At 38.1% G+C, this 26,501-nt stretch overlaps 1 protein-coding gene across 1 annotated transcript in view; it reads left to right on the forward strand.

Moving 5' to 3' along the window:
- The window catches only part of QKI (QKI, KH domain containing RNA binding), a gene marked incomplete at its 5' end in the record, with an annotated part of 108,915 nt that overhangs the window by 44,196 nt on the left and 38,218 nt on the right, over positions 1 to 26,501 (forward strand). Inside the window, one exon of the mRNA XM_040238758.1 lies at positions 21,623 to 21,766. Coding sequence (XP_040094692.1) covers positions 21,623 to 21,766 — 144 coding nt within the window. The remainder of the gene's footprint in view (positions 1 to 21,622; positions 21,767 to 26,501) is intronic.

Here is a 26,501-nt window from a genome sequence, read left to right on the forward strand (position 1 = left end):
TGGCATTATCCCTTATGTGAGACGGGATTGCAAGAGGCGTTCTGTCTCACTTATTAAACTATTAAGAGACACTTTAACTATTGAATACTTAATATTTTGGGAAGTGGGGGAGATCGGTAATTAGGTTCTGTTTTCTGTTTGAGATATAAAATTAGTCTAGCAATTGATGTTTAGTAAGTAACCAAAGTTTTTTACTTTGCTTTTTAATCTTTCTCAAATCTGTCACCTCACTGCAACCTATTTATTTATGTAGGAAATTGTTTTCTAAGACTATCCTCTTAAGACTAAATACCAATAAACTAAATTCATCATATTCCTGAAAGTTAAGGTAAAAATGAAAATAATCTTTCAGTAGGTTATTAATGTTACAGGCTCTTTGTAGAAAGTTAAAAATATGTGTGCATACCCACAACACACATACATTCTACTCTGTTTCTTTTGCTTGAAGGGCTTTTTTGGGTAAAGCAGAGGATTTCTAAAATTTCATCTTGCATTGTTACATTTAGTTAAGGGGAAGGAGGGGGGCTTGTGGCCCTTTTGATATACTTTAATGCCTTGATTAAGATGTGGCTTCCCTCATAGCTCAGTTGGTAAAGAATTTACCTGCAATGCAGGAGACCCAGGTTCAATTCCTGGGTTGGGAAGATCCCCTGGAGAGGAAATGGCAACCCACTCCAGTATTCTTGCCTGGAGAGTCCCATGGACAGAGGAGCCTTGCAGGCTATAGTCCATGGGGTCGCAAAGAGTCGGACACGACTTAGCGACTAAACCACCACCAATGCCTTGATGACTTATTTAAGAAGTCTTTTCATTTTCCCTGTCCTGACTCCTTTCCATCATGTTTATTGAGTAAAGATTAATCAAGCAGATTTAGTAAAGAAATTGTTTTTTCACATCAAAAATAATTCTCTCTTAGCATTGTGGGTTTGTTACCAGCACAGGTTCATGTACCCATCGCATTGAGGCCAGATGAACCGAAATGTCAGTGTTTGGAGCAGAGAAGGGCTTATTGCAGAGCCAAGCAAGAAGAATAAGTGGCTTAAAAACCCTGTACTCCCTGATGGTTCTGGGAGAGGTTCTTCTAGGCACAGTGTGGGGGTATGTGACTTTCTTCTGATTGGCTGGTGGTGAGGTGACAAGGTGGCCTTCCAGCAATCTAATGGTCAGCTTAGATTTGCATCCCCCACGAGGAGGGGGTGCCTTTGTTCCCAAAGAGAAGCTCACATACTGTTCTGTGTATTGCATCCTTTAAGGAAGAGCCAGGACCTTGCCCCAAGGCCAGGGGCAAGGTCCTGGCAGTTGTTCCCAGAGTGCTCTTCCTAGTTTCTGCATCCCCTCTGCTCCCTCATTAGCAGCTGTTTGAACCTGCCCTTTGGAACTCTGGGAAGGCCGAGGAGGCTGAATAAAATAGGCTGGTATTTCCTACAAACAAGAAACCTGGGGCCATGACAGGACTTTAGTGCCTCTGAGTACCCTTTAGAGTCCTATAAGATTTTAGGCTTGGTCCAAATTCTGGAATAAGTTTTAATATTTTTCGGCTTAAAAATACTCTTTAAACCTATTTGGACTACTTTGAAACACATGTTTGCCAGTGGTTAGCCTCTTTACATTCATACCAAAAATATGGCTTTGGTGGGGCTACTTTAAATTTTATTGTATAGTTTTTGTGAAGGTGAAACTTTAATAACAGTATAAGTCAAGGGTTAACCAGAGAAGTGGCACGACACACATGCAGATTTATGATGAGAAGTTGACGTTTACACCCAAGCAATCCTAGTTCCAGTACTCTTGCCTGGAAAATCCCATGGACGGAGGAGCCGGGTAGGCTGCAGTCCACAGGGTCACACAGAGTCGGACATGACTTAAGCGATTTAGCAGCAGTCCAGTCCAGAGTCCAGAGCCCATAGTCAGGAAGGACAATCTATGGGGAAGGGAGAGCAGTTGTAGACCCATTTGGTGTTTGGAGTAACTTAAGTTTAGAAAAGGCCTCATCCCCCAAAGTTCCATGTGAATAACTTAGGCCTGCCTAGGATAATCTCCCTTTTGAATAAAGTTGACTGGGTAATGGCTTTAATTACATACACTGGACTCATTGCAGAACAGATTCCTGCTTGGTTGGATAGTGGAGAGAAGGTGTATATATGCTACCAAATGGCCATTACTTCCCTTTTGTTCTCTTAAGATCTTGGGAAGGAATGTACTTTTGTTCACTCTAACTGGAAACACACTAGAACCCAGACAACTAACTGTTCTTAAATAGTAGCTTGCTTTTTTGGTTATTGACATTAAAGGAATATGAATTTATGTTAGAAGATATGTAGAAGATACACAGCTATTTCTAGGTGGCTGGGATCAGAAAACGAAGATCATGGCATCCGGTCCTATCACCTCGTGGCAAATAGATGGGGAAACAGTGGAAACAGTGGCTGGCTTTATTTTTTGGGGCTCCAAAATCATTGCAGATGGTGATTGCAGCCATGAAATTAAAAGATGCTTACTCCTTGGAAGGAAAGTTATTACCAACCTAGACAGCATATTGAAAAGCAGAGACATGACTTTGTCAACAAAGGTCCGTCTAGTCAAGGCTATGGTTTTTCCTGTGGTCATGTATGGATGTGAGAGTTGGACTATAAAGAAGGCTGAGTGCTGAAGAATTGATGCATTTGAACTGTGGTGTTGGAGAAGATTCTTGAGAGTCCCTTGGACTGCAAGGAGATCTAACCAGTCCATCCTAAAGGAGATCAGTCCTGAATATTCATTGGAAGGACTGATGTTGAAGCTGAAACTCCAATACCTGGCCACCTGATGAAAAGAGCTGAAACATTTGAGAAGACCCTGATGCTGGGAAAGATTGAGGGCAGGGGGAGAAGGGGACGACAGAGGATGAGATGGTTGGATGGCATCACCGACTTGATGGACATGGGTTTGGTTGGACTCTGGGAGTTGGTGATAGACAAGGAGGCCTGGTGTGCTGCGGTTCATGGGGTTGCAAAGAGTCGGACAGGACTGAGCAGCTGAACTGAACTGAGGATCATTCAGGAGTCACCTGGTCCATTTGTGGTCTGTATTTAGTTTATACTTAATAATAGATAGGTTTACCTGCCTCTGGTAACTTTTTCTTTCTTTTTCTCCCTGGCATTGATTTTGTATGTTCAATGTACAAACCCCTTTTAACATTTAATGTGAAGGGAAGTGGTAATTCAGAAGATTTTTATCTAAGCAAGTTTATTAGAATTCAGGTAATCTAGAGAGATGTCTAATTCTTACCTCAAATTGAAGAAGTAGTAGAAACTGACTTGAGAATCCCATTTCCAGGAAAACAGGTCACATCAGCTGAAAATTAATTCATTTCTTGATTCTGAAGCTCCAGTACTTTGGCCACCTCATGTTAAGAGTTAACTCATTGGAAAAGACTTTGATGTTGGGAGGGATTGGGGGCAGGAGGAGAAGGGGACGACCGAGGATGAGATGGCTGGATGCAAGGATGAGATGGCTGGATGGCATCACTGACTCGATGGACGTGAGTCTGCGTGAACTCCGGGAGATGGTGATGGACAGGGAGGCCTGGTGTGTTGCGATTCATGAGGTCTCAAAGAGTCGGACACAACTGAGTGACTGAACTGAACTGATTCCTTTATTCAGCACACTTAATAGTTGTGTATGTATATGTGGTGGGTTATATGCTAAGTGCTAAAGATACAGTCAAATACAAAGATACAGTGCCTGCCCTTTTATAGGCAGGATGAACAGGTATAGGTTTTATTTAGAAGGGGCTCAGAGAAGCAAGGTTGGAAAATACTGTTTTACATAGAAATAATGTTTTGCTGGTTGGCTTAACTAGAGTACCTACAGACCTATAAAGTTTTGAGGTTTCCTGGGTATATTTTTCAAAATGATTGCAAACTAGTTGAACAGAGTATCTTATACTTTAGTGGCAGGAAGGTCTTTATTACTGTTGCTCTTGCCCTTAAAGGATATGAGCAAGGGATATAAATTCAGGTTGTTAACTGTTAATAGTAAGGTTAGATCTGTACATGAATATCAATTGTTCGCAGTTCATGAGCTGCTAACTTTGAGGTTTAGGGTTCCATTTGTTGTATCATAGCTTCTATTAACCGCAGAAAAGAAAATCAGTTGTTCTTGTAGCATGGAACAATTAGGAAAAAACACTGTTTTTCAGAGAAGGTAAAGGTAAATCAATTTGTAAATACATTTTTTTTCACAGTACGTCAATCTTGTATTTTGTCAAGACTCAGTGAGGTAAGCCTGGGAAGGCGGCAACAGTTCAGCTGTTTGCAGCTCTCCCAGCTGCACCCTCTCCCAGTAGGTGTTTGTAGAAGCTTGCATTTATAATGACTGTGTGCATTTATTTATTTATTTAGTATTTATTCTTCCTCTTAGCGTGAAAGTAGTCGTCGAACTTTTCTGTTCACAGTGACGTTCTTTGGTTTGTGTTCTGCTCTGCAGGTAAACTTAGCTGAACTGAACTCCCGTTGTTGGATAGAGTTGATGTTATTGAACACGGCATTTTCTCTCCCATTTTCCACCAGACTTTTCACTAGCTAAACATTTGAGTATGAAACGTACTGTTAAGATTTGTTGGGCAGGAGTCCTAATCCTGAGTAGAAACCTAACCCACGGTAGAAATGAAAAGATGAAATACATAGACGTGCAGAGTTGCCTTCTCAAACCCTGCCGGTAGTAACAGTCCGATGACTAGGACTGCGAGAGAGGTTCAGAATGAAAGAGCTTCTGATGCAGCTTCACACAGACGGAACCTTGGCCACCCCTGGTGGCTCAGCTGGGAAAGAATTTGCCTGCAGTGTGGGAGACCTGGGTTGGATCCCTGTGTTGGGAAGATCCCCTGGAGGAGGGATGGCAAGCCACTCCAGTATTCCAGCCTGGGAGAATCCATAGACTGTGCAGTCCATGGGGTTGCAGAGGGACACAACTAAGCGACTGTCACTAAGAAGAGAAAGGGTTCATTGATGCTTCTGGTATGGCCTAGTGGAGAGAGGACACAAGAGAAAGAGTCAGATTTGCATGCAGTTTTGGATCTTTTACTTCAATCTGTGACCATTTTCCAAAAGATGTTTTCTCAATTATAATGATTTCTATTAACATTATTTAAATTGAACTTTGTTCTCAAACTTGGCCACTGCTGCTGCCGCTAAGTCGCTTCAGTTGTGTCCAACTCTGTGTGACCCCATAGATGGCAGCCCACTAGGCTCCTCCATCCCTGGGGTTCTCCAGGTAAGAACACTGGAGTGGGTTGCCATTGCCTTCTCCAAAACTTAGCCACAGTAATTGTTAATTCATAAGCATTGCAGTGATTTCATATGGATGTTACAAAGTTTGTCTTAGGCCTGGGCAGATGTTTTCCATCACATTCATATTTCATTTAGATGGTACATAACATCCATTACCTCCATTCCTTAATTAAGAGGAAGTGGAGCCAAGGATATTGTGAAAGAGAGTAGACTTGGGTGTCTTGTCCAAGCACATTTTATTGTGTTTAATTGTTAGTGGACAAGTAATGTACTCTTCCTTGCTCAGTGAAAATGTTTTCCTTGGTCACAAATGAAAGATATATATATATAAAAATGTGTGTTTATGTATATTTTAATTGAAGTATTGTTTATTTACAATATTGTGTTTCAGGTGTACAGCAAAGTGATTCAGTTATAGTAGATTCTTTTTCAGATTCTTTTCCATTATAGCTTATTGCAAGATATTGAATATAGTTCCCTGTGCTACATAGTCAGTCCTTGTTTATTTTATATATAGTAGTTTGTATGTTTTCCTTCCCCACCCTTTTCTTCTTTGGTAACTGTAAGTGTGTTTTCTATGTCTGTGAGTCTGTTTTTGTTTTGCAAGTAAGTTCACTTGTAGCTTTTTTTTTTTTAGATTCCATGTATAAGTCATATCATGCAATATTTATCTTTCTCAGTCTGACTTCATTTAGTATGGTGATTTCTGGATCCATCCATATTGCTGCAAATGGCAACATTGCATTCTTTTTTATGGCTGCCAACAAAGGTCCATCTAGTCAAGGCTGTGGTTTTTCCAGTGGTCATGTATGGATGTGAGAGTTGGACTGTGAAGAAAGCTGAGCGCCGAAGAATTGCTGCTTTTGAACTGTGGTGCTGGAGAAGACTCTTGAGAGTCCCTTGGACTGCAAGGAGATCCAGCCAGTCCATCCTAAAGGAGATCAGTCCTGGGTGTTCACTGGAAGGACTGATGCTGAGGCTGAAACTCTAATACTTTGGCCACCTCATGTGAAGAGTTGACTCTTTGGAGAAGACTCTGATGCTGGGAGGGATTGGGGGCAGGAGGAGAAGGGGATAACAGAGGATGAGATGGCTGGATGGCATCACCGACTCAATGGACATGAGTTTGAGTGAACTCCGGGAGTTGGTGATGGACAGGGAGGCCTGGCGTGCTGTGGTTCATGGGGTCGCAAAGAGTCAGAAACGACTGAGCGACTGAACTGAATATTTGTGAGTGTGTGTATCCCACATCTTTATCCATTCATCTGTTGGTGGACATTTAGGTTGCTTCCATGTCTTGGGTATTATAAATAGTGCTGGCATGAACATTGGGATGCATGTATCCTTTCAAATTAGAGTTTTCATCTTTTCAAGATACAAGCTCAGAAGTGGGGTTGCTTGATATATGGTAACTATTTTTAGATTTTTGAGGAACCTCCATATTCTCATGGTGACTGCTCCAGTTTACATTCCCACCAACACTAGGAGGCCTTCCTTTTCTGCTCATCCTCTCCAGCATTTATTATTTGTAGTCTTTTTGGTGATGGCTGTTTTGACCGGTGTGAGGTGATAGCTCCTTAAAGTTTTGATTTGTGTTTCTCTAATAATTACTGATGTTGAGCGTCTTTTCATGTGCCTATTGGCCATCTTGATGTCTTCTTTGGAGAAATGTCTACATAGGGCTCCTGCCCATCTTGTGATTCGGTTGTTTGGTTTGGATTTTTTCTTTTTATATTAAGCTGTATGAGCTGTTTGTATATTTTGGAAATTAAGCCCTTGTTGGTCACATTATTTTTTAATATTTTCTTCCGTTCCATAGGTTGTCTTTTCATTTTGTTTATGGTTTCCTTTGCTTAACAAAGGTCTGTAGGTTTAATTGGGTCCCATTTGTTTATTTTTGCTTTTATTCTGATGAAACATATTTTAAAGCTGTTATTAAGATTTTTAAAGCAAATAGTATTTGGTTATACACTTATATAGATGTCAGTTGATAACAGGGAGAGGAATATAAGAATTTCACTTAGTTCCATATCTCTGAAACTTGAGCATGTTTGAAATGATTTCAAATAAGAAAACAAAGCATCTGAACTTTTATGTATTTTTTTATTTTTTGTTCTGTTAAGAGATTATTCCTTTTTGGGTGATAAAATTGAATTAGGTAATTAGCACAAATTATAATAATAACAATAAAATCGTTGAGCACTGATTATAACACTGGATAATGTGTGAAATATATGAAAAGTGATGATTTGTAGTGCTGAAAAATCTTCTGTATAACAGGCCAGGTTTTAGTTGGCAAAAGCTCAAGATTTTTAAGAACGTTTTTGGGGAAATTATAAATGTTGGCTGCATAATTGTAATTATTGAAGGAAAGCATTCATGTTATTATTTTTGCCTAGTAAAATCCCTATTGAATGAAAAAAGAAGGTAAGAGACAGTTTTAAAACTTACCCTCTTTTAGCTTGACCACCACCTTGGGCTTCCCTTGTCGCTCAGATAGTAAAGAATCTGCCTGCAATGTGGGAGACCCTGGTTCGATCCCTGGGTTGGGAAGATCCCCTGGAAAAGGCAGTGGCTACTCACTGCAGTATTTTTGCCTGGAGAATCCCATGGACAGAGGAGCCTGGTAGGCTGCAGCCCATTGAGTCACAAAGGAGTCGGACATGACTGAGCGACTAACACTTTCACTTTCACCACCTATTAGATGCAAATGTTTGAAGTGGTGTTCTGTTCTGTTAATTATGTTCATACTTATATTCATACTCGATTGAAATCCATTGAAATCTGGCTAACAACATCATTGAAGAATAGTTTCGATGTTTTTAATTTATTAAACATCTTTGACATGTCACAGTCTTACTCTGGTTTGGTTATATTTCAGAAGTACCCGTAGGAAGTGAAAGTTATTCAGTATCTTTAAAAGGAAAATTTTGTTCTGTACTAATGAGCTGTATGACTTTTATGGTTATGTCTTGTGAATCAAGTTATACTAAAGGATTATAAGAAAGATGTCACTTCTTATATTTTGTTAACCAAATTTTAATAAAGATTATAAGAAGAGTCTTGAATTTTTATAGATTTGTAGTGATAGGCAATATAATGTGGGAGGAACATGAAACCCTGGATTCACCTGGTTCTTTCAATTAAGTGACTACCCCGGGCTTCTCTAGTGACTCAGACATAAAGAATCCGCCTGCAACGTGGGAGACCTGGGTTCAATCCCTGGGTTGGGAAGATCCCCTGGAGAAGGGAGTGACTACCCACTCCAGTATTCTGGACTTGGAGACCTCCATGGACAGAGGAGCCTGGTGGGCTATAGTCCATGGGGTTGCAGAGTCAGACAGGACTGAGCAACTTTCACTTTCAATTAAGTGAAGTTAACTTTGCTTTTTATCCACTGAGAAGTATAGGTGTGTGAAATAATACACTTCGAAAATGCAAGGAAAAGAAAAAAAAGAACTCTGCTCATAATACTTTAGCTATTTGGACAATTCAGTATTGTGTTTTTGATCATCATCAGACATTATATCATCCAAATTATTAGCCAAGAAGTGCAGAAGTATGCATTTCACAGTAATTATACCTGGCTGTGTATTAGAAGTGTTTATAGAGCTTTTTAAAAACGTAGATGTTTCTAGCACATCCCTACAATAATTCCTGAGATGTGTGGTGGGTTCCTGTCTATGTTTATTTTAGTTGAAATAAGAAAGATAACCGTAAGATACTTAAATATACTAAATAATGTTAAATTTACAAACATTTTGGATAAACACACAAACTCTTAACCATGGGTTTTATTTACTAATTCTGATATTAATTCCAGAACTTTTCAAGGGTGACAGTAACTACCCAGAAAAGAATTATTATATTCCAGGTATTTGAGGGTGGCTACCTATTTTTTTAATTGTTTAAAATATAGGAAGAATTGTTTGTTGATTCCTAATTTATTACTTTTTTTTTCTTTCTTTCTTTCCTTTTTTTTTTTTTTTCACTGTGACTTTAATTTAGAGTCTTTTGTAATTGAGGAACTGGTTCTTTCCCGAAGGTTGTTTATGTTAACATAATATCAGGAACGAAGTCCTGCAGTGGAGTTAAGGGAAATCCCTGTTATCTGAAAAGCCATCTTTAAGAAGACTTAGGCAAGGAATAGGAGTTAGACAGCAGAAGTATGAGGTACTGTGAGCTGGTCACTGCCTTCAGCATCGTTTTTCTCATTCAGTCCTGGCAGCCCTGTAACCTTTACAAATGAGGAAATAAAGTTTCCTGACAGGGTTATCGTATACCCTAGGTCAGTCATGCTTCTTTCCACTTTTATAGCATAGTGCGCTGTGATGTCTGTCACTCATCTCGGCTGTAAGTACTGTGTTACTACTTATTTCATGCCTTTCTTCCTTGCTAGCCTCTAAGCTTTTCAAGGGTGAGCATGTTTGTCCAGTTACCTGTTATAAGCCTTGTGCACTAGGAAAGTATCTTCTGTGTAGTAGAAAAACTTAGTAAGTATTTATTGAAAAATCAATGGACGTATGAGTGAGTTAGTCCAGGTTATTACTGAGATAACTGAAATACGGTCCTGAAGTAGGGCTTGCATTCAAGCTGTGTTCTCTCCTCACTGTATTATGTGCTTTGTTCACTTCTGTGGGTAGAGAATGTTTTATTCCAGACATTTCTGCAGTGCTTCTTATTGTTTAGTTGCCGAGTTATGTCCAACTAGTTGGACACAACTCTATGGACTGTAGCCCTGCAGGCCCTCCATGTCATTTTCCAGGTAAGAATACTGGAGTGATTGCCATTTCCTTCTCCAGGGAATCCCGACCCAGGGATTGAACCCATGTCTCCTGCGTTGGCAGGGGGACTTTTTACCGCTGAGCCACCAGGGAAGCTTCTTCAGTGCGTATTACTATATACAAAACCTTTTGCCTGATACGTTAGGGAAGTGACTTCTAATACAGACGAACAGTAGTTTAGCATGTGTTGAGTAAAGAAAAGACACAGTCATGGTAAACAAGCCTAGTGTGAATTCAATAATGTTCTTCAAATGGCTTTGTATTGTGCTTAGGATGGTAGCATGCATATATGCTGAGGAACTAGTATGTTTGTATGTGATACAGCGTTTAGTTTATAGAATATATATACATATAAAATAAGACAAATGCAGATAAATATTTGAGGAGGAGTTGCTGTTCAGTGGCTGAGTCATGTCCAACTGTTTGTGACCTCATAGACTACAGCATGTCAGCCTCCTCTGTCCTCCACTGTCTCCCAGAGTTCGCTCAAATTCATGTTCATTGAATATTTGAGAGACCTGATTAAAAATACCATAAAAGAGGTACAAGTTCATATCTGTGCAGAGGTGTAAGAACAGAAAAATATTAAGCTACTGCTTAAATACCAAACTCTTATTTAGGCATTTAAAAATGCACTGAGCAGAAGAAGGGGACGACAGAGGATGAGACGGTTGGATGCATTCCTGACTCAATGGATATGAATTTGAGTGAACTCTGGAGATAGTGAAGGACAGGGAAGCCTGGCCACGGGGTCAGAAAGAGTTGCACATGACTTAGCAACTGGAAAACATCACAGATGCATTGTGCATAAATTTTTTAAAAAGACACCTGTCTTGCTCTCTTGAGGCTTATTATTTTATATTAGATGCAGAGGACTGTATTACAATATTAAGTAGTATTATATAAACCCATAAAGTTCTATGGAAGGAAGCAAAGTGCAGGAGATGAATTCTAATAGAGGGAGTGACTTAGGAAAATATTACTAAAGAAGTAGTATTTGAACTTATTCTTCCAGTTATTTAATTTTTGTTAAAAAATTAACTTACTGCTATTAGTCTCTTTGTGTAGAGCTGGTGGACAAATCATGGCTTATTCCTATTTCTGGGAAACTGTGGTCGTCCTCCTTTATGTGTTGTTTCAAATCTAAAGCTTACACAGAAGGCAGTCCAGTCCTGTGATCAGCTGAGCTCTTCTCCAGTCTGCAACCCCAGAGATTACAGGTGGATCTTTATTAAGCTTCTTTATCCTAAAAACTGTATTTTGAAACAATCTCATGTTTTATTTAATATGTTTAATATATTTTTATTGACAGAAGTAATTTTCTTAAGCTAGTACTCTTTATCCCCAAAAGTTTTTTTCAGTTTTTTTTTTTTAATTATAACTTTAGTCATGCTATTTTATTTGCTATTGTTCAGTCATCCCTACTCCATATTCCTAGGTCATTTCCTGTAATTTTCTATTACTCTTTGATTTTACTATTTTTTTCACTTTTTATTTTACTCTTTGATTTTAAATAGCAGCCTGTTCATACCATGGTGACATCACTTAGGAAAAGCTGGCAACTATTCTATGTGCTGTGCAAACATAACACAGTTAGAACTTACCTCTGTTTTATAGATGAGGAGACCAAGGTTCAAATACTTTGCCCAAGATTAAAGGTAATATCATGAATTCCTAGGAATATCATCAAATGGATATAAAAATCATATTTTAAAATAATATTCTAAACAAATAAGAGGCTTCCCTGGTGGCTAGGATGGTAAAGACTCTGCCTGCAATGCAAGAAACCTGGATTTGATCCCTGGGTCGGAAAGATGTCCTGGAGAAGGGAATGGCAACCCACTCCCGTGTTCTTACCTTGATAGTTCCATGGGCAGAGGAACCTGGTGGATACAGTTCATGGGGTTGCAAAGAGTCAGACATGGCTGAGCAACTAATACTATCACTGCTAAACAAATAATTGTTTTGTTTTGAATATCTATAGAATTTACTTTCTGAATATTTTCCCTCAGGAAACAGAAGCTTTGTGATAGGGAACCAGGTGTTGCCACTCACTCGCTGTGTCCTTAGAGCGATCGTCCAGCACAGACCTGGGAATGATGTTTGCTTAGGGCAGCGAGTTATCCTGTAGGTAGTTTTACCAAAATGTTCATCTTGTTTCTTGTTACAGTTTTATGTGAAATAATTTTAATCTTTTTTCATTGTTCTTTAAATATTACAGTTGTTAACCTTTCTTGTCTTCTTAATATACTGTTAGTTGTAAAATCTTTAGGGCAGAAGTGTATAATGAGAAGTTTAGCCGAGCGACATTGAGTAAGTCAGATTTCTGCCCTTTAGTTTATGTCATTTTCAAGTGAGAAACAGGTATTATAATAATATCTACTACCTCTACTAAGGTTTAAAAAGTTTTTTAACTTTATGAATATAAAATGCTCAGTACAAAGCACTATATATGTTATTTTTCATCATAATAATATTAGCTATGACTGCATTTTTGTATCATGCTTGCTCTGTGAGCTTGGTTTGATATTGAGTAGTTATGCGGCACTTATTATGGTCAGTGCTAAGAGATGGGAGTAGAGTCTGATTCCAGATTTCTTTTTAGATAGTAATATACATAAGACTTGAAATGTTGAAGGCGGGAGGAGAAGGGGATGGCAGAAGATGAGGTGGTTGGATGGCATCACCGACTCAATGGACATGTGTTTGGGTAAACTCTGGGAGTTGGTGATGGACAGGGAGGCCTGGCATGCTGCAGTCCATGCATGGGGTCTCAAAGAGAGTCAAACACGACTGAGCGACTGAACTGATAGTAAGACTTCAGTCAAAAGAACAAATGATAAGATGTTTCCTATACTCCCATTTTGTCTGAGAGGACCTGGAAAATTTTTCATTCAAAGGCGATTTCTGAAATTGAGTTTTTGCCGATTTTGGAAATAAAATGGGTATGAGTAGAAATGGTTATCTTTAACTTTTAATCTCCTTTCCTTGATTTGCTCTCAGTAAGTAAATACTTCAATTTAAAACATCACATTTTAAGACAAATGGTTGTTTTTCTATGCCTTTAATAATCTTTCTGTCTGCTAGATGGGGGAAAGAATAAATCCAGTACAAGGTTTCACATGTGAATAGTGAAAGGGTTCTATTAATGCTGTGTGGAAGCACTTCATGCCTCCATGGACAGTAACTACTTGTATGTGAGTGATCGTTAGCAGCAGAAACGTAGCCCAGAGTTTCCAAAAGGATTTCCAGCCAGTTCCTCAGAGTCTTTTTTTTTTTTTTTTAAGCATTAGGCAGCCACTGATATTTAAACTTGGGGAAAATGAAATTAAAAATCACCTGGTCATTTTTGTCCTTCTGTAAGAAACTGTTTGTATATGTTTAGTTCAGTCTTTTCAGCCTGACCTATGGCATCATCAAGATCATATTTAGCTTTCCAAATGGGCATGGATACTATAAACAGCTCAGCTCTAGTGAAAGTTTCCTGATTTTGGTCATGATTGGGACAGACTGGTATTACTTGGCCATAACTAGTGATACTTAAGTTTGGTCTTGACACATGGTAATTACAGTTAAATTAGAGGAATTAATATATGAGAATTGGAATGAGGACTTACTTAAGCTGACACTTTTTTGAATTTAGCAAGTTGTTTCACTATGCTAAATTTAATAAGCCTTTTTAGAATACCTACTGCCTATAAAGACATTCCTAGATAATGATTTCAACAAACTGAATAAAAGTATTCTAATCTCTGTATATTATTAGAAAATAACTTGCTTTGAGAACATGATTCCTGTTTGACTCAAGTTAAAAATTTTCTTGAAGTGAACTTTATAACCGGAGTGAGTCAGTGAGCAATTATATATAAGTCAAGAAATGTTCCTCAGTGTACATTTCTTAAACTGATCTAAGATTGTATATACAACTGGAGATAGTTATCTGTTAAGCTTCATCACTTGGCTTAAAATGTATTATTCATAAATGGGTTATTGAAACCTTGGTTTGTTTAAATATGAAGCACTTTCCAGAGTTCCTTTCTAGGAGATTTTGGGTATGAACTTCCATATTAAGAGCGCAATAGGGAGAGAAGTCTTGTGCTCATTTGCCTGACTATGAATGTATAATTAAAAGAGTCTGTCAGCAGGGGTTGGGGCAGTCATTGTGTTCTGATTCTTCATGTTACACGATTACTTTGTTGTTCAAACAGGTATTGTAATTAGAGCATAATTTTAAATTTCAGAGGTCAGTGACTCTGAGGTTTTTTTCTTTTTTGGTTTTGTTTTTAACCAAAAACAAAAGTAGTTTCTCAGGTTTGGAGGAATTTTTTTACTGAATATTTTTATATCACTGTATACAGCAAGTGAAATGGGTGATGTTTTATTCAGAAGTAATGCTTAAAGCTTATTTCATGGCGGTGATTTAATCAGCCCTAACTTAGGAATGACATTGGGTGTATATGTGTGCATTGTATATTAAGACCAAATTTTCATCTTCCTCTATTGAAAGCTGTAATGATTAGAAGAATTCTGTGTAAGTGGCCACAGGTTTATCATTTTTGTGTATTTGTGTCATTGAAATTTGGTAGGCATTTCTCTCTTCTAGGAGAAAAGCGTATTTGTTTCGGTATAAGAAATCTGTTTTACCAGGTATTCTCTGCTATTTATTGATACTGTGTGTGACTCAATCAGGAATTCATTGATGGAGAAAGAGCATATGACTTGGAATTAGGGGGGAAGAACATGAAATAAATTTACCAAGTCATCTCTGTTAATCTGTTTCTTTATCTGCATCCAAATTCTCTACCAGCTTTAAAATTCTGTGAGAACAAGCTGGGCTTAAAATACATGCTCCCCCACCCAAATGTTTAAAGGTAAAATGGTAAGAATAGAAAAAATTCTGAAGTGTCAAGACTTCAGTGTTCTGTGTCTTTCACTAATTTATGACTCTTTCACTAATTTGTGGTGCTATTTTAAGGCAGTTTACCTAGTTTTAGGGCTCTCGTGTAGGCGATATCATGCTCTAGGAAGCATAGCAGGCTCTGAAGCCCTCCCTGTAGAACCTGTGTGGCTGGGGCAGGCCTTACCACCCTCTCCCGGCCTGTGAGGGAGGGCGGGGACTGGGACCGCACTCTCAGGACTGCTGGGAAGACTGAGTGAGGGGACATGTTTCTTTTGCTCAGTGTGGCACTTGGCAAGCAGGAAGGTAGGTAGTTATCATCATCATTTTCATTCCTGAATTTCTTTGTCATCACATGAGAGACTCCGAGCTACTTGAAATATATTTTTTGATAGTAGACTTGCCAAGAATATAAACCATAATAAAATATTATTGGTAATTGTGTCAATTGGCTTCATAGTCAGGTGTGAATGGTATTATAGAATCGTTTTATATGTTACTAAACTTTAGTTTACAGCATAAATTAAGATGCATTCCATTTCCTTGAATGCTGTCTTGTCATTTCAGACTACCTTAAATAAAAAAACCAGGATCAGTGGTTTGAACTTTGTTCTTATTTGTACACATTGTAATTGTTTATAAATAACTTGCCTTTGCTGTCATTTTGCTTTATTATATTAAGATATATAAATTTAGTCTTGCAATTTCAAAAAGACTGACCTTTTTTTTTTTTTTGTATTCTTCTGATATGTTGTAACAAGGTAATATTGAACTGAGAATAAAGGAAAAGCGCTGTCTTCTGTGGGATATGAAAGTCATACCTCATGAACATTATCCTAGAAAATCTGAGTGACTTGACTAGGAGAAAAGTAAGAGACCAAGAATAAAAGTTAGGTGTAAGGATTTTCAAACGTTAGCTTGCTACTTAAGTAGAAGGTCAAATAGAAGCAGGCCCAGAGACAGACAAATGGTCAAGGGAAACTGGAGCCTTATTTGGGCAGGCACAGTAGTAATGAATACAGCAAAGCCCTGTGAGGAAACAGTATGCTTTTAGTGATGCTCACCAACAGTAAAAGCTCAGTTGTTTATTTCAGTAAATCTAATAGCTCAAGACAGTGCACAGATTACTGTGAGTTATAGTACTACACAAGTAGAGTAGTACTATAAAAAAGGATAAAAGTAAGTATTAAAACATTCTGGACATGGGTGATCAATGGCATAAAGTTTGTGGGTATGAGAATCCATGTTTGTGAATAGGCCGTCTTGTTGACAGCCTGGAGAAAATGTAATCAGGAAATGGTGCCTGAAGTTAGTGTGGATTGAAGTGCACGGGTGAAGGCACAGCAGCTCTCTGTCAGGACCAAAGGAAGCTTGTAACTGTGTTTCAGACTTCCCACAAAACCAGTTAGTTGGTCTTTGTTCTGAAGTAGTAAAAACTCACACTGAACTCAGAAAGCTCATTCAGGATCAATAATAGCTGAGACGTAACTGTGGACTAGTTTGGAGAAGAGAATGAGCTGGACATGTTGAGTGCTTTACAGACACTGACATACATTTGTCGGTGGGCAGTTGAATTTGGAGGTCTAGAAGTAAGGAATGTACTGGAAATATAAATTTGGGGATATGTGGATACATAAAATGCCATATTATTGTATATTGCTGAAGATTTGGTGGCAAGTTATATGAAATTCTTTGGGTGAGTATAAAACAGAAGTTATAGTAATTTGCAATGAGCTATTTTTTCCACATCAGTTTCTCAGCTGTTTATTCCTGAAATGCTATTAAAATATGACTGTAAAAAGAAATTAATGCCTCAACTAGGTTTCTAAGAGATCCACCACCTTTGGTGTATCTCCATTTTGCCATCAGTCCTCTCTGCTTCATTGCATCCCTTTTTTTGGTCCCAAATTACAAAAGTGAGAGATTTGGGGAGTGGATTCTTAACTGCAGGTACACTAGGGTATAGGAGTAGACACTGTAATTTTACTCTCTCTCTTGTTTGCTATAGTGAAAGAGAACCTTTATGTGTATCTTTTATTGACTTGCCAATCCCAGATTGCCTTTGTTATCTGTTCGAGAAACAGAAAGAGAAATTATATTTGTATTGAATAATGACTTGGCTCAAATTCACTGTTGACAGAATTTACTTCACTCTTCCTGAGTTAGAATGGATTACAATTGTATAAAGATGGCTTCTGCATAGAATGATCTTAAAACCTCTTTAAAAATGAGTTTAATATGCTCATGGATTAAAAGTATGCAATTCTATAAAGCCTGATGTAGAAAGTACCTTCTCTGCTTTCTAACAGCCACCACTGCTCACAGTCACTTCCTACTGTTTAGAGAGATTCTTTTGGTATTCATTCTCTATGGCTGCATTTTGTGCTCACCTTACCCCTAGTTGATTTTTTGTTGTTGTTTTGTTTTGATCTCACTTTTTCATCGTGATGAGAAGTTATTGGGCCCTTTACATTTGCAAACTGTTATCAGTTCTGTTTTAAAATATGTATTATGTTGATGATTTTTCTCCCTTCTGCTTCCTTTTTCTTTTCTCATGGTGAGACATCAGCCATTCATTGTTGTGACCTCTTGTATTAGTTCCCTAATCTTTCTGTTATTTTCAGCCATTTTCCACCTCTGTCTTTACTCTTTACTTGGAAAGAAAATTCACCTTTTATCTTTAAGCACCTCTGTCATGTGTTTGTTTGTTTGTTTGTTTCTACTGTCATATTTAAGTTTCAAGAATTCCTTTTTATGTTTTGAATTCCTTTAATAGCATTTTTTACTTGTTTCCAGGATGCAGTGTCTTTCCTTAACTCTGAGGACTTTTGAGTTTTTCTCCTTGCCCGGTGATGGCTTTCTCCAGGCAGCTTCTGTAGCTTCCCAGAGAAGCCTTCTGTCTCTGGCCCTCAGTGTTCGGGCTGGGGTAGAGTGAGACGGGGCTAGACACCTGAGCCTTCAGTGTTCTTAAGGGTGCTGTTACTGGCCCCTCAAAACCCAGTTCCAGAATATGGAACTCTTTAGGGATACGTTTCTAGTCTGAAGCTAGAAATTAGGAAGTGCTGGATTGCCAGCTATTTAAGGAATGGGGATGTGGAGATTGAGCTGTTCCTTAATGAGAAGTTAGCCAGTTTTCCAGTCTTAGCTCCACCCTTACACTACTTCCACCGCTGCCGATTTCCTGAGGCTTCATGGAGGCGCTAGAGTGTAAGTGAATTTCTTCTTGCCTGGGTCAGCTAAGACCCTGACTACTTAGCCATCTGCTTTTTAATATAGTTTCCAAATTGTTTCCTTTCCCATTTTCTTCTTTCTTATAAGTTAGTTCGTGCATTTAAAACTCTACAGTGTTTCAGAAGAATTTTAGGAGTGAAAGTACACAACTCCATTAGTTTCACGTTTTTTGTCTCTTAGTGTTTTAGAAACCATAAGCAAACATTAGGATAAGTATAACTTTTTTTTATTTTTGTAGTTTTAACTGGTACTTAAATTGTTGAATTTATTAAGAGTATCGTTTACCAAATGTAGTTTTCATTCTTAGGCCTTTCTAAAATATTTTGGATTATAAATGTTCCTCAGTTGTTCTTGTATTCATATCTGTATACATTAATAATATACACATAGATATGCTTTTTTAGTGTGTTTGTCTACTAATTATAACATTATGTCAGTCCTAGGTTTTTTTTTTTTTTTCTTATATGTATCCTTTTTCTCTTCCTTTGCCTGTTAATTTCCGATAAGATGCCAGATAGTGTGAATTTTAGTTTCCCGTGTGGCTCATTGGTAAAGAATTCACCTGTCAACGCAGGAGCCATAGGAGATGCAGTTTCAGTCTCTGGGTCAGAAGATCCCCTGGAGAGGAAAGCAAGCCACCCCAGTGTTCTCGCCTGGAGAAGCCCACGGACAGAGGAGCCGGGCGGGCTCTAGTCGATGAAGTCACAAGAGAATTGGACACAACTGAGTGACTAAGCACACACAGTATGGATTTTACCTTGTTGGGTGGATATTTCATATTCCTATACCTGTTTTTGGACTTTGTTCTGAGACACAGTTAAATTGGAGACAGTTGGATCCTTTTAGGTCTTGCTTTGAGTATTTATTTAGGCACTGCTGGCACGGTACTGCTCAGACAGCTGACTAATTATTTTCCACTCCTGAGGCAAGACCTCTGTGTACTTGTCCCAGTGTCTTGTGTATCATAAAGTTTTCTACCTTGAATCCTTTGATTGGTTCTTTCTCTGGCCTCTGGTATTTCCTCCCACATATGCGCTGAGCAGTGTTCAGTTGAATACTTGTGCAGATCTCTACTCTCAAAGTGAAGTGAAAGTCGCTCAGTCATGTCCAACTTTTTGTGACCCCATGGACTTTAGCCTGCCAGGCTCCTCTGTTTATGGAACTTTCCAGGCCCAGAATACTGGAGTGGGTAGCCGTTCCCTTCTCTAGGGCATCTTCCCAACCCAGGGATCGAACCCAGGTCTCCCACATTGCAGGCAGACTCTTTACTGTCTGTGCCACTAGGGAGGCCCTCCACACTCTGTGCAGCTCCTTTTTCCAGTACTGGTTTAGGTGAGCTCTAGCTGCTGTGCCCTCCCGGGTCTCGAAGTTTAGTCTTCTCCACTCAGAGAGGCAGGCTGGCACCCTTCCCAGGGCTGCAGCCTCCAGCTTCCCAGGCCAGGAAGCCTGGACGATCGTGGGCCTTCCTGCCTTGGCTTCCCGTCCTCAACCTCACTGTCCTCCTCCTCTTGGGTTGTTTTTAGACATGAGAGTGAATCTTGTTGATGTTACTTTATCTTGGCCCAAAGCAGACATTCCTTATTTGTATGGATGTGGAGATACTTTTAGGTTCATTAAAACATAAACACACAGAACTTTATCACTTCTATAAAAAGTGATTACTTCTATAAAAACTTCTATAAAAAGTTTTATTCAACTTTTTATAGAAAAAATTGATCAGATGTAAATTTCAGTGAGACAATATTGTCAGTGTTTTCCAACATAAAAATTAAACTCTGGATTTTAAAATTGCATTTTATTGTTACAGTAGAGGTACGTCTGCACACTTTGTATTTGGCACACAGATGGCCGTGAGGTTCCCAGTTCCTTGAGTCACTGACTCCTTGAGTCTCTTGGTTTTTCATGGTGTCCCCTTGGCAAAAAGAAATGCTGAAGAGTTTTTCTTCCCATTTTTAAATGGTTACTTCCAAACAACTTAGTTTATCAAAACAACTTAAATTGAAATTTTTGTTTAAATTCTATTTATAAACCACATTATTTATTATTGGATTTGTTTTTCTCTTGGGTACTGTTCAGATTCTCAAACTGGACACTACCACCCTCTTCCTGTTCCACGCTGATTTGCATGGACATGGCTTTTTATTACAGCAACCACTAAAAGCTTAGCATTGCAAAGATGAGACATCATCAAAAGGAATGTCGCGTGATCTAATGTTGATAAAGACAAATATTGTAAACTCGAAGGCTGCGTGGTGTCTGACAGACATCAGCTCTTGCTATTCCCCTTGAAGCCCTGAGTACTTTCGCTGCCTGGTGAGCGAGCTGCACTGTCTACTTGAATTCACTCCTTGGGGGCACACAGGAGGCCGACCACAGGCTGGTGTGCTTTGCTTGGTTTCCCATTTCCCCTCACAACATTTGGGTGCATTTTCACATGCAACAATAGTAATAGAAAATAAAGAGAAGCATAAACTTTTAAGAACTCATTTTTATCCTTATTGTCTAAGTTGCATATGTTTCTTTTCCCTGGCATGGCCTCTGCAAACATGTGAGTTATGGTAGAAAACTGTTTGTTTGTTTTTAATAACCAGTTTATTTTTCTTTGATTGGAAGAATTCAGTAAATAGTATTCACAATTCAGTAAATAGAATACTTAAAGATGAAACTTCAAAAAAGGTATTGTTCATTGTGTGTGGTACATTGCACTGAACCATATGCATTCATTTATACCATTTTGATACTCATGTTGATATTGTTTTTAATTAATAAGGTTATATTTATGAAATACTTACAAATATATTTGTATATTATCTCTAAAGCTTAAGGCAAGAAGCAATTCTGAAATGATTATATTTTAGCTGAAAGGGAAGTATGGCCAGTCTTTCCTGTAGCTTGACAGTGTTTTCCACCTGGGGATCACTGGGTCATCTGAAGACATGGGGGAAATGAAATGTAGATGGTCTCTGCTAAAACTAGTGTTTATGATGGCATAGTTAAAAGAGTGACTGTACAGCTCACTGTTTTTAAAGTAAGGTCTGATAGAACTAGTTAAAAGTATCATTACATTTATTCCTTGTTATTATTTTATAATGAAATGGTTCCATAATCACTACTTGAAATGCTTAAAACAAATGGCATTTGTCTACACAATAATGTCTGTTGGCAAAATAGTTTTCCTGTTCTTGAGTTCAGCCAGTGTTACTAAAAGCAGTTGCAACAAAATGGGAAAACCACTGAATTTGAGAATGAAAATGTTGATTCAGTTCCTAAATTTGGCAAGTTACTAGCCACATGGCCTTGTCAGGTGAACTTGCCTAAATTTACCTCAGTGACCATTAAGCATAGCTTAATGATTGCAGCAGGTCATTATTATGGATAGAAAGATGTGCTGTCTCTTTGAAAAGAAAAATTTGTGATCGTGTGCTTTGTAAATTTTTTAGGAGGAGCAAAATCGAGGCAAGCCTAATTGGGAGCATCTCAATGAAGATTTACATGTACTGATCACTGTGGAAGATGCTCAAAACAGAGCAGAGATCAAACTGAAGAGAGCCGTTGAGGAAGTGAAGAAATTACTGGTACCTGCAGTAAGTAATAATTTCCAAATCTTAGATTTAGGCCCAAGATCTTTTTCAGTTAATTTTTAAATTATTATAGTGTTTATGTTAATAAAGAATAGGTTATTATTTGTTCAGAATTTTAAGCACAAAACATAAAAATAATTTATAAGTCATTTGCTATAGAATAAGAGACAGACACTGCTACATTTCTTAAATGGGAAAGTCTGCTCCCTGTTTATTTTTTTGTGAAGGAAATGTGAATGGAGCAAACCGAATCAGTGGCCTGTTTTTCAGAAGTGTGGTTACCTTTGCATCACTCTGTTACAGGGTAAAAATGTAGGTCCATCATCAGGTAGGGCTAATGAAAACTTTGTCTCTCTTTTAGATCAGTTTCTCATTGCAAACAAGTAGCGAGTGTACACGAAGTCTGTACGAGTTAATATTTCTGTTGGGTGATCTGTGTTAGTAGGAGTGCATTATTTGTGTTGCCTATGGATTCCGTGGGCTTCCCAGGTGGCACAGTGGTAAAGAACTCACTTATCAATGCAGGAGACACGAGAGACCCGGATTCCATCCCTGGGTCAGATCAGGAATATCCCCTAGAGTAGGAAATGGCAGCCCACTCCAATGTTCTTGCCTGGGAAATTCCTTGTACCTATATTCCTTGTGACTTGATTGTAATTTTTCTAATTTTGATAATTTGAATTGTTTCCATCAGTTTACATAACACCACACATAACTTACTGTTCAGAGTTCAAACCTTTTAAATTCAAATTGGGATTTCAAAACAGCCTTACCTTCCCACCACCCAGTACCCACCCACCCACCCCCCCTTCTCCCAGGATGCACAGGAACTCAGACAAGCTTTAGCATTTTTTAATTTCACTGCAGAAGTATTGTAATAGGGGTTTTGAGATGATCACACTTAATTAGTAGAGTTGTAGTACTTTACCTTACCAAATTGTTTATCCTGGATAATACTGTTGTTTTTATTTCAAATGTTTCTTTGATTTGAATAATTAGTTTGTTTTAGTCTGTTTTGTTTCTTCAATCACAAAATAAGCCATACATAACTAGAGAAAAGTAATTTCTTCAGTTGCATACAGTGTAACCAGCCTGGCAAGTCTTCATGTGTTACTACGAAATATCTACTAAAGCTGTTCTTCTTATCATAGGTACAGTTAATTACGTGTTCAATCTCATTTCCATAAATCTGAACTATATACCTCCTTTAGATTCTTGAGATCTTCAGTATACTTTTATAAATACAGTATAACATTTTGTGGAAATCAAATCATCTTTATTGACAGATAAGGACTATTGATCAGTGCCCTGATTTTGCTCATCTTTGGGGACTTAGGTCATCCTTAGCAGAAAAGAACTGTTGATGTAAATCTGCCTCCTCTGTATTTCTTGAAGACAAATTCTTGCCAACCCAGTTAAAATAAATCTCTCTTTTCACTTTTAGTCTTAACCCACTCAATTGATTCTCAGAAATCAGTAAGAGTGATTTTGTTTGTTTGTTTGAAAAAATTGTGTAAAGATAATCAATGATTGGACACATCACTCCTCTAGAAGCAGGGTAACCAGTGAGTTACCTTCTCTGAAACTCCTTATTGTACACTGAAGAAGTGGCTCTTAATTGTAAACAAGTATAGGTAGTTGTGAAAACTTTAAAAGTTAGAGAAGGAAAATGTTTGTGAAATAATTAATTTTAGGGTTTTACTAAGCATATAGATCGAACATTAAGCAGAGGTTTTATAGGAAGATATAATGATAGCCTTCTTATTTTAACTCGCTCCTGTGAGAAAATTAGTTACTTGAAATTGTTAGGAACTTGTGATTCCTATTTGTGGTTTGTGTTTTTATGTAGCTGCTTAGTTAAAAAATAAGTCGGGTTAACAAAACTATAGTTTGTATGCTTCTTACGGAGTTTTCCAATGCAGACTGTTAGTTCTAGCTGACTGTTCAGGCTGGGATGTGCTGGTCATCTCTGTTTGTCATTAGGCCTCGTTGCAGTGTGCTGCTGCACACTTTCCTTTACAGTTTTGTATGAGAAAGTTACTAATTTAATCTAACCCTTTGATAAAATACTATTTTGCAATTAGACAAATGGTGTTTTAATAGATCAATTGCTTATTTTATATATGTAAAACTTAGGCTTTTAGATATGCGTGTTGAACTGGTTTATTGTAATTAGAAAACAGATGACATTTTAGTGCTTGTTTTTTTATTCAGATAATAATTCTCACACTTTTCCTGTGAGCCTTTCAAAATAAACGAGGCTGTTAATTTCTTGGCTGAACTTACAGTTTTTGCTTAGCATTTACCTAATGTGCTTACAAATACACAGTATTTTGGGAAATGATGATCTCTTATCTTTGTATGTTCAAATCATTTTAACATACATTTGATCCTTACAGAGAGCTTGTGTATTAAATTAATTTACTCATTTTCTATCAACAGATGTTTTCATTTTCTATATTCTCACTGCACTGATCACTGTAATGTGCTATCAATTTCCATTTCTCCCGTTCAAGTACCAACCAGGCCCAACCCTGCTTAGCCTCTGAGATCAGACAAGATTGGGCACGTTTAGGGTGGTATGGCTGAAGACTAAATTTCCATTTCTTTTTGCCTTTTTAAAGAGAATATCTAAACCTACTTTTAATTAAATTTGGTCTTAGTATCCTCATGTATATATTATGACAGTTGATTAATAATTGTACAGGGCCTTGTTCACCATTTTAAGAACTTTGGTTTTTGGTCTAGAATGGGTGGGCTTCCCTGGTGGCTTAGATGGTAAAGAATCTGCCTGCAATTTGGGAAACCTGGGTTGGGAAGATCCTCTGGAGGAGGGCATGGCAACACACTCCAGTCTCCTTGCCTGGAGAGTCCCATGGACAGAGGAGCCTGGCGGGCTACAGTCCATGGGGCCGCACAGAGTCCGACAGGACTGAGTGCCCTTAAGCACCAGAATGGGTGAAACCATTGGAGTGCTTAAGGAGAAGGGATGACATGATCCGATTGATATTTAGTAAGGGTTACTGGTCTGCTCTGTTTAAAACAGAATAAATCACACAAGGTGCAAGAAAGGAAGCTCTCATAAGAGTTCACAAATTAAGGCCCGTGGGCCAAAACCAGCCCCCCACCTGGGTTTGAATACCCCATGAGCTTAGCATGGTTTCTACATTTTTTAATGACCAGGGAGGAAAAAATCAGAAGAATAATATTTGAAGTAGAATAATACTTCATGAAATGTGAAAATTATATGAAATTCAAATTGCATTGTCTAACAGGTTTTATTGAGGCACAGCCATGCTTATGCTTTTTCATTTACATATTGTCTGTGGCTGCATCTGAGCTCCAGTGGTGAGTTGAGTAACTGCCACAGAGACCATATGCCCAGAAAAGCCATTTACTGTCTGGTTTATTACAGAAAAGTTTGCCAGTTCCTGGACTCTTGCATTAATTCAGATGAGAGGTGATGATGGGTTGGGTCGGTGTAGCCACAGAAGTGAGTCATGGTCTCATTTCTAAGCATGTTTTTAAAGTGAGACTGGCAGGATTTGCTGATGGATCATCTTTGGGATGTTAGAAAGCACGGCGTCAGGCATGACACCAAGACTTTCAGCCTGAACAACCGAAAGGATATAGTTGATGTTCCTGTGGTGAAGGGTCTGTTAGGAATAGATTCTGAAGAGATTACTTGGAACTCAGTTTTGAATCTGGTAAATTTAAGATGCCAATAGCTGTCCAAGTGTAGCTCTTCTGGTATTCTATTCGGATTAACAAATATCTATTCCAGGTTGACTGTATTTTAGAGCATTAGGGGTATAGAAAATTATTTAAAGCAAGATGTTTAATGTTTAAGACAGTGGCAATTCCCTATCTGTATTTCATAAGATACTTTTCATAGGTATTCTGGATAAAAGAAAGCCTTAAATATAAGTATTGTGAATCTCTGGTAGAAACCATTTCCAAATTTAATTGACCATCAAAATTTTTTTCTGAGAGTATATTCACCATCTAGTATAATAGAGATACTTGTTTGAGGAATGATCTGTAAACTCATGAGTCTGATTTAAATACATAAAAGCAGTCTTTTTAACTCTGAAGCATAGTCATTTTGAAGACATGAAAAAAGGGCTCTTCAGGAAATTTTTCTTTTTTTACACAAATAAAAAAACATTAATTTTAAATGTACAGTTTGACCCTTGACAAACTGTATATATTTACAACCACTATTACAGTCAAGGTTTCCATTACCCCAGAAAGTTTTCTCTTAGCCCTTTTGCCATTAATTCAGATCAGCAAATTACCGTCACAGTCAAGTGAGCACCCATCGTCTCAGAGACTCATTGGTTTTGTGTATGATCCACTTTTGGCAAATTTCAGGTGTACAGGGTGTTAATTAAATGTGACCACTATACTGTGCCTTAGATCTCCAGAACTCACTCAGCTCATAACTGAGAGTTTGTGCCATTTGATGGACATCACCTCATCCCTAGCCCCTGGCAACCAACATTCTACTCTCTGATTGTATGAATTTGCCTCTTTTAAATCAGTTTGCTTTTTCTAGATTTCCTTTCTTTGTACTTTCATGCAGCTTGGCTCTTTTGAGTTTCGTCCATACTGTTGCATGTATCAGTGGGTTGTTCCTTTTTATTGATAACTAGCATTCCATTGAATACATAAGCCACAGGTTGTTCCTCCTTTCACTTGTAGTTTTAATTTTTATTTCTGTGAATACAAATGATAT

This window comes from Oryx dammah, unplaced genomic scaffold, assembly GCF_014754425.2.
Source record: "Oryx dammah isolate SB20612 unplaced genomic scaffold, SCBI_Odam_1.1 HiC_scaffold_4, whole genome shotgun sequence".
NCBI lineage: Eukaryota > Metazoa > Chordata > Mammalia > Artiodactyla > Bovidae > Oryx > Oryx dammah.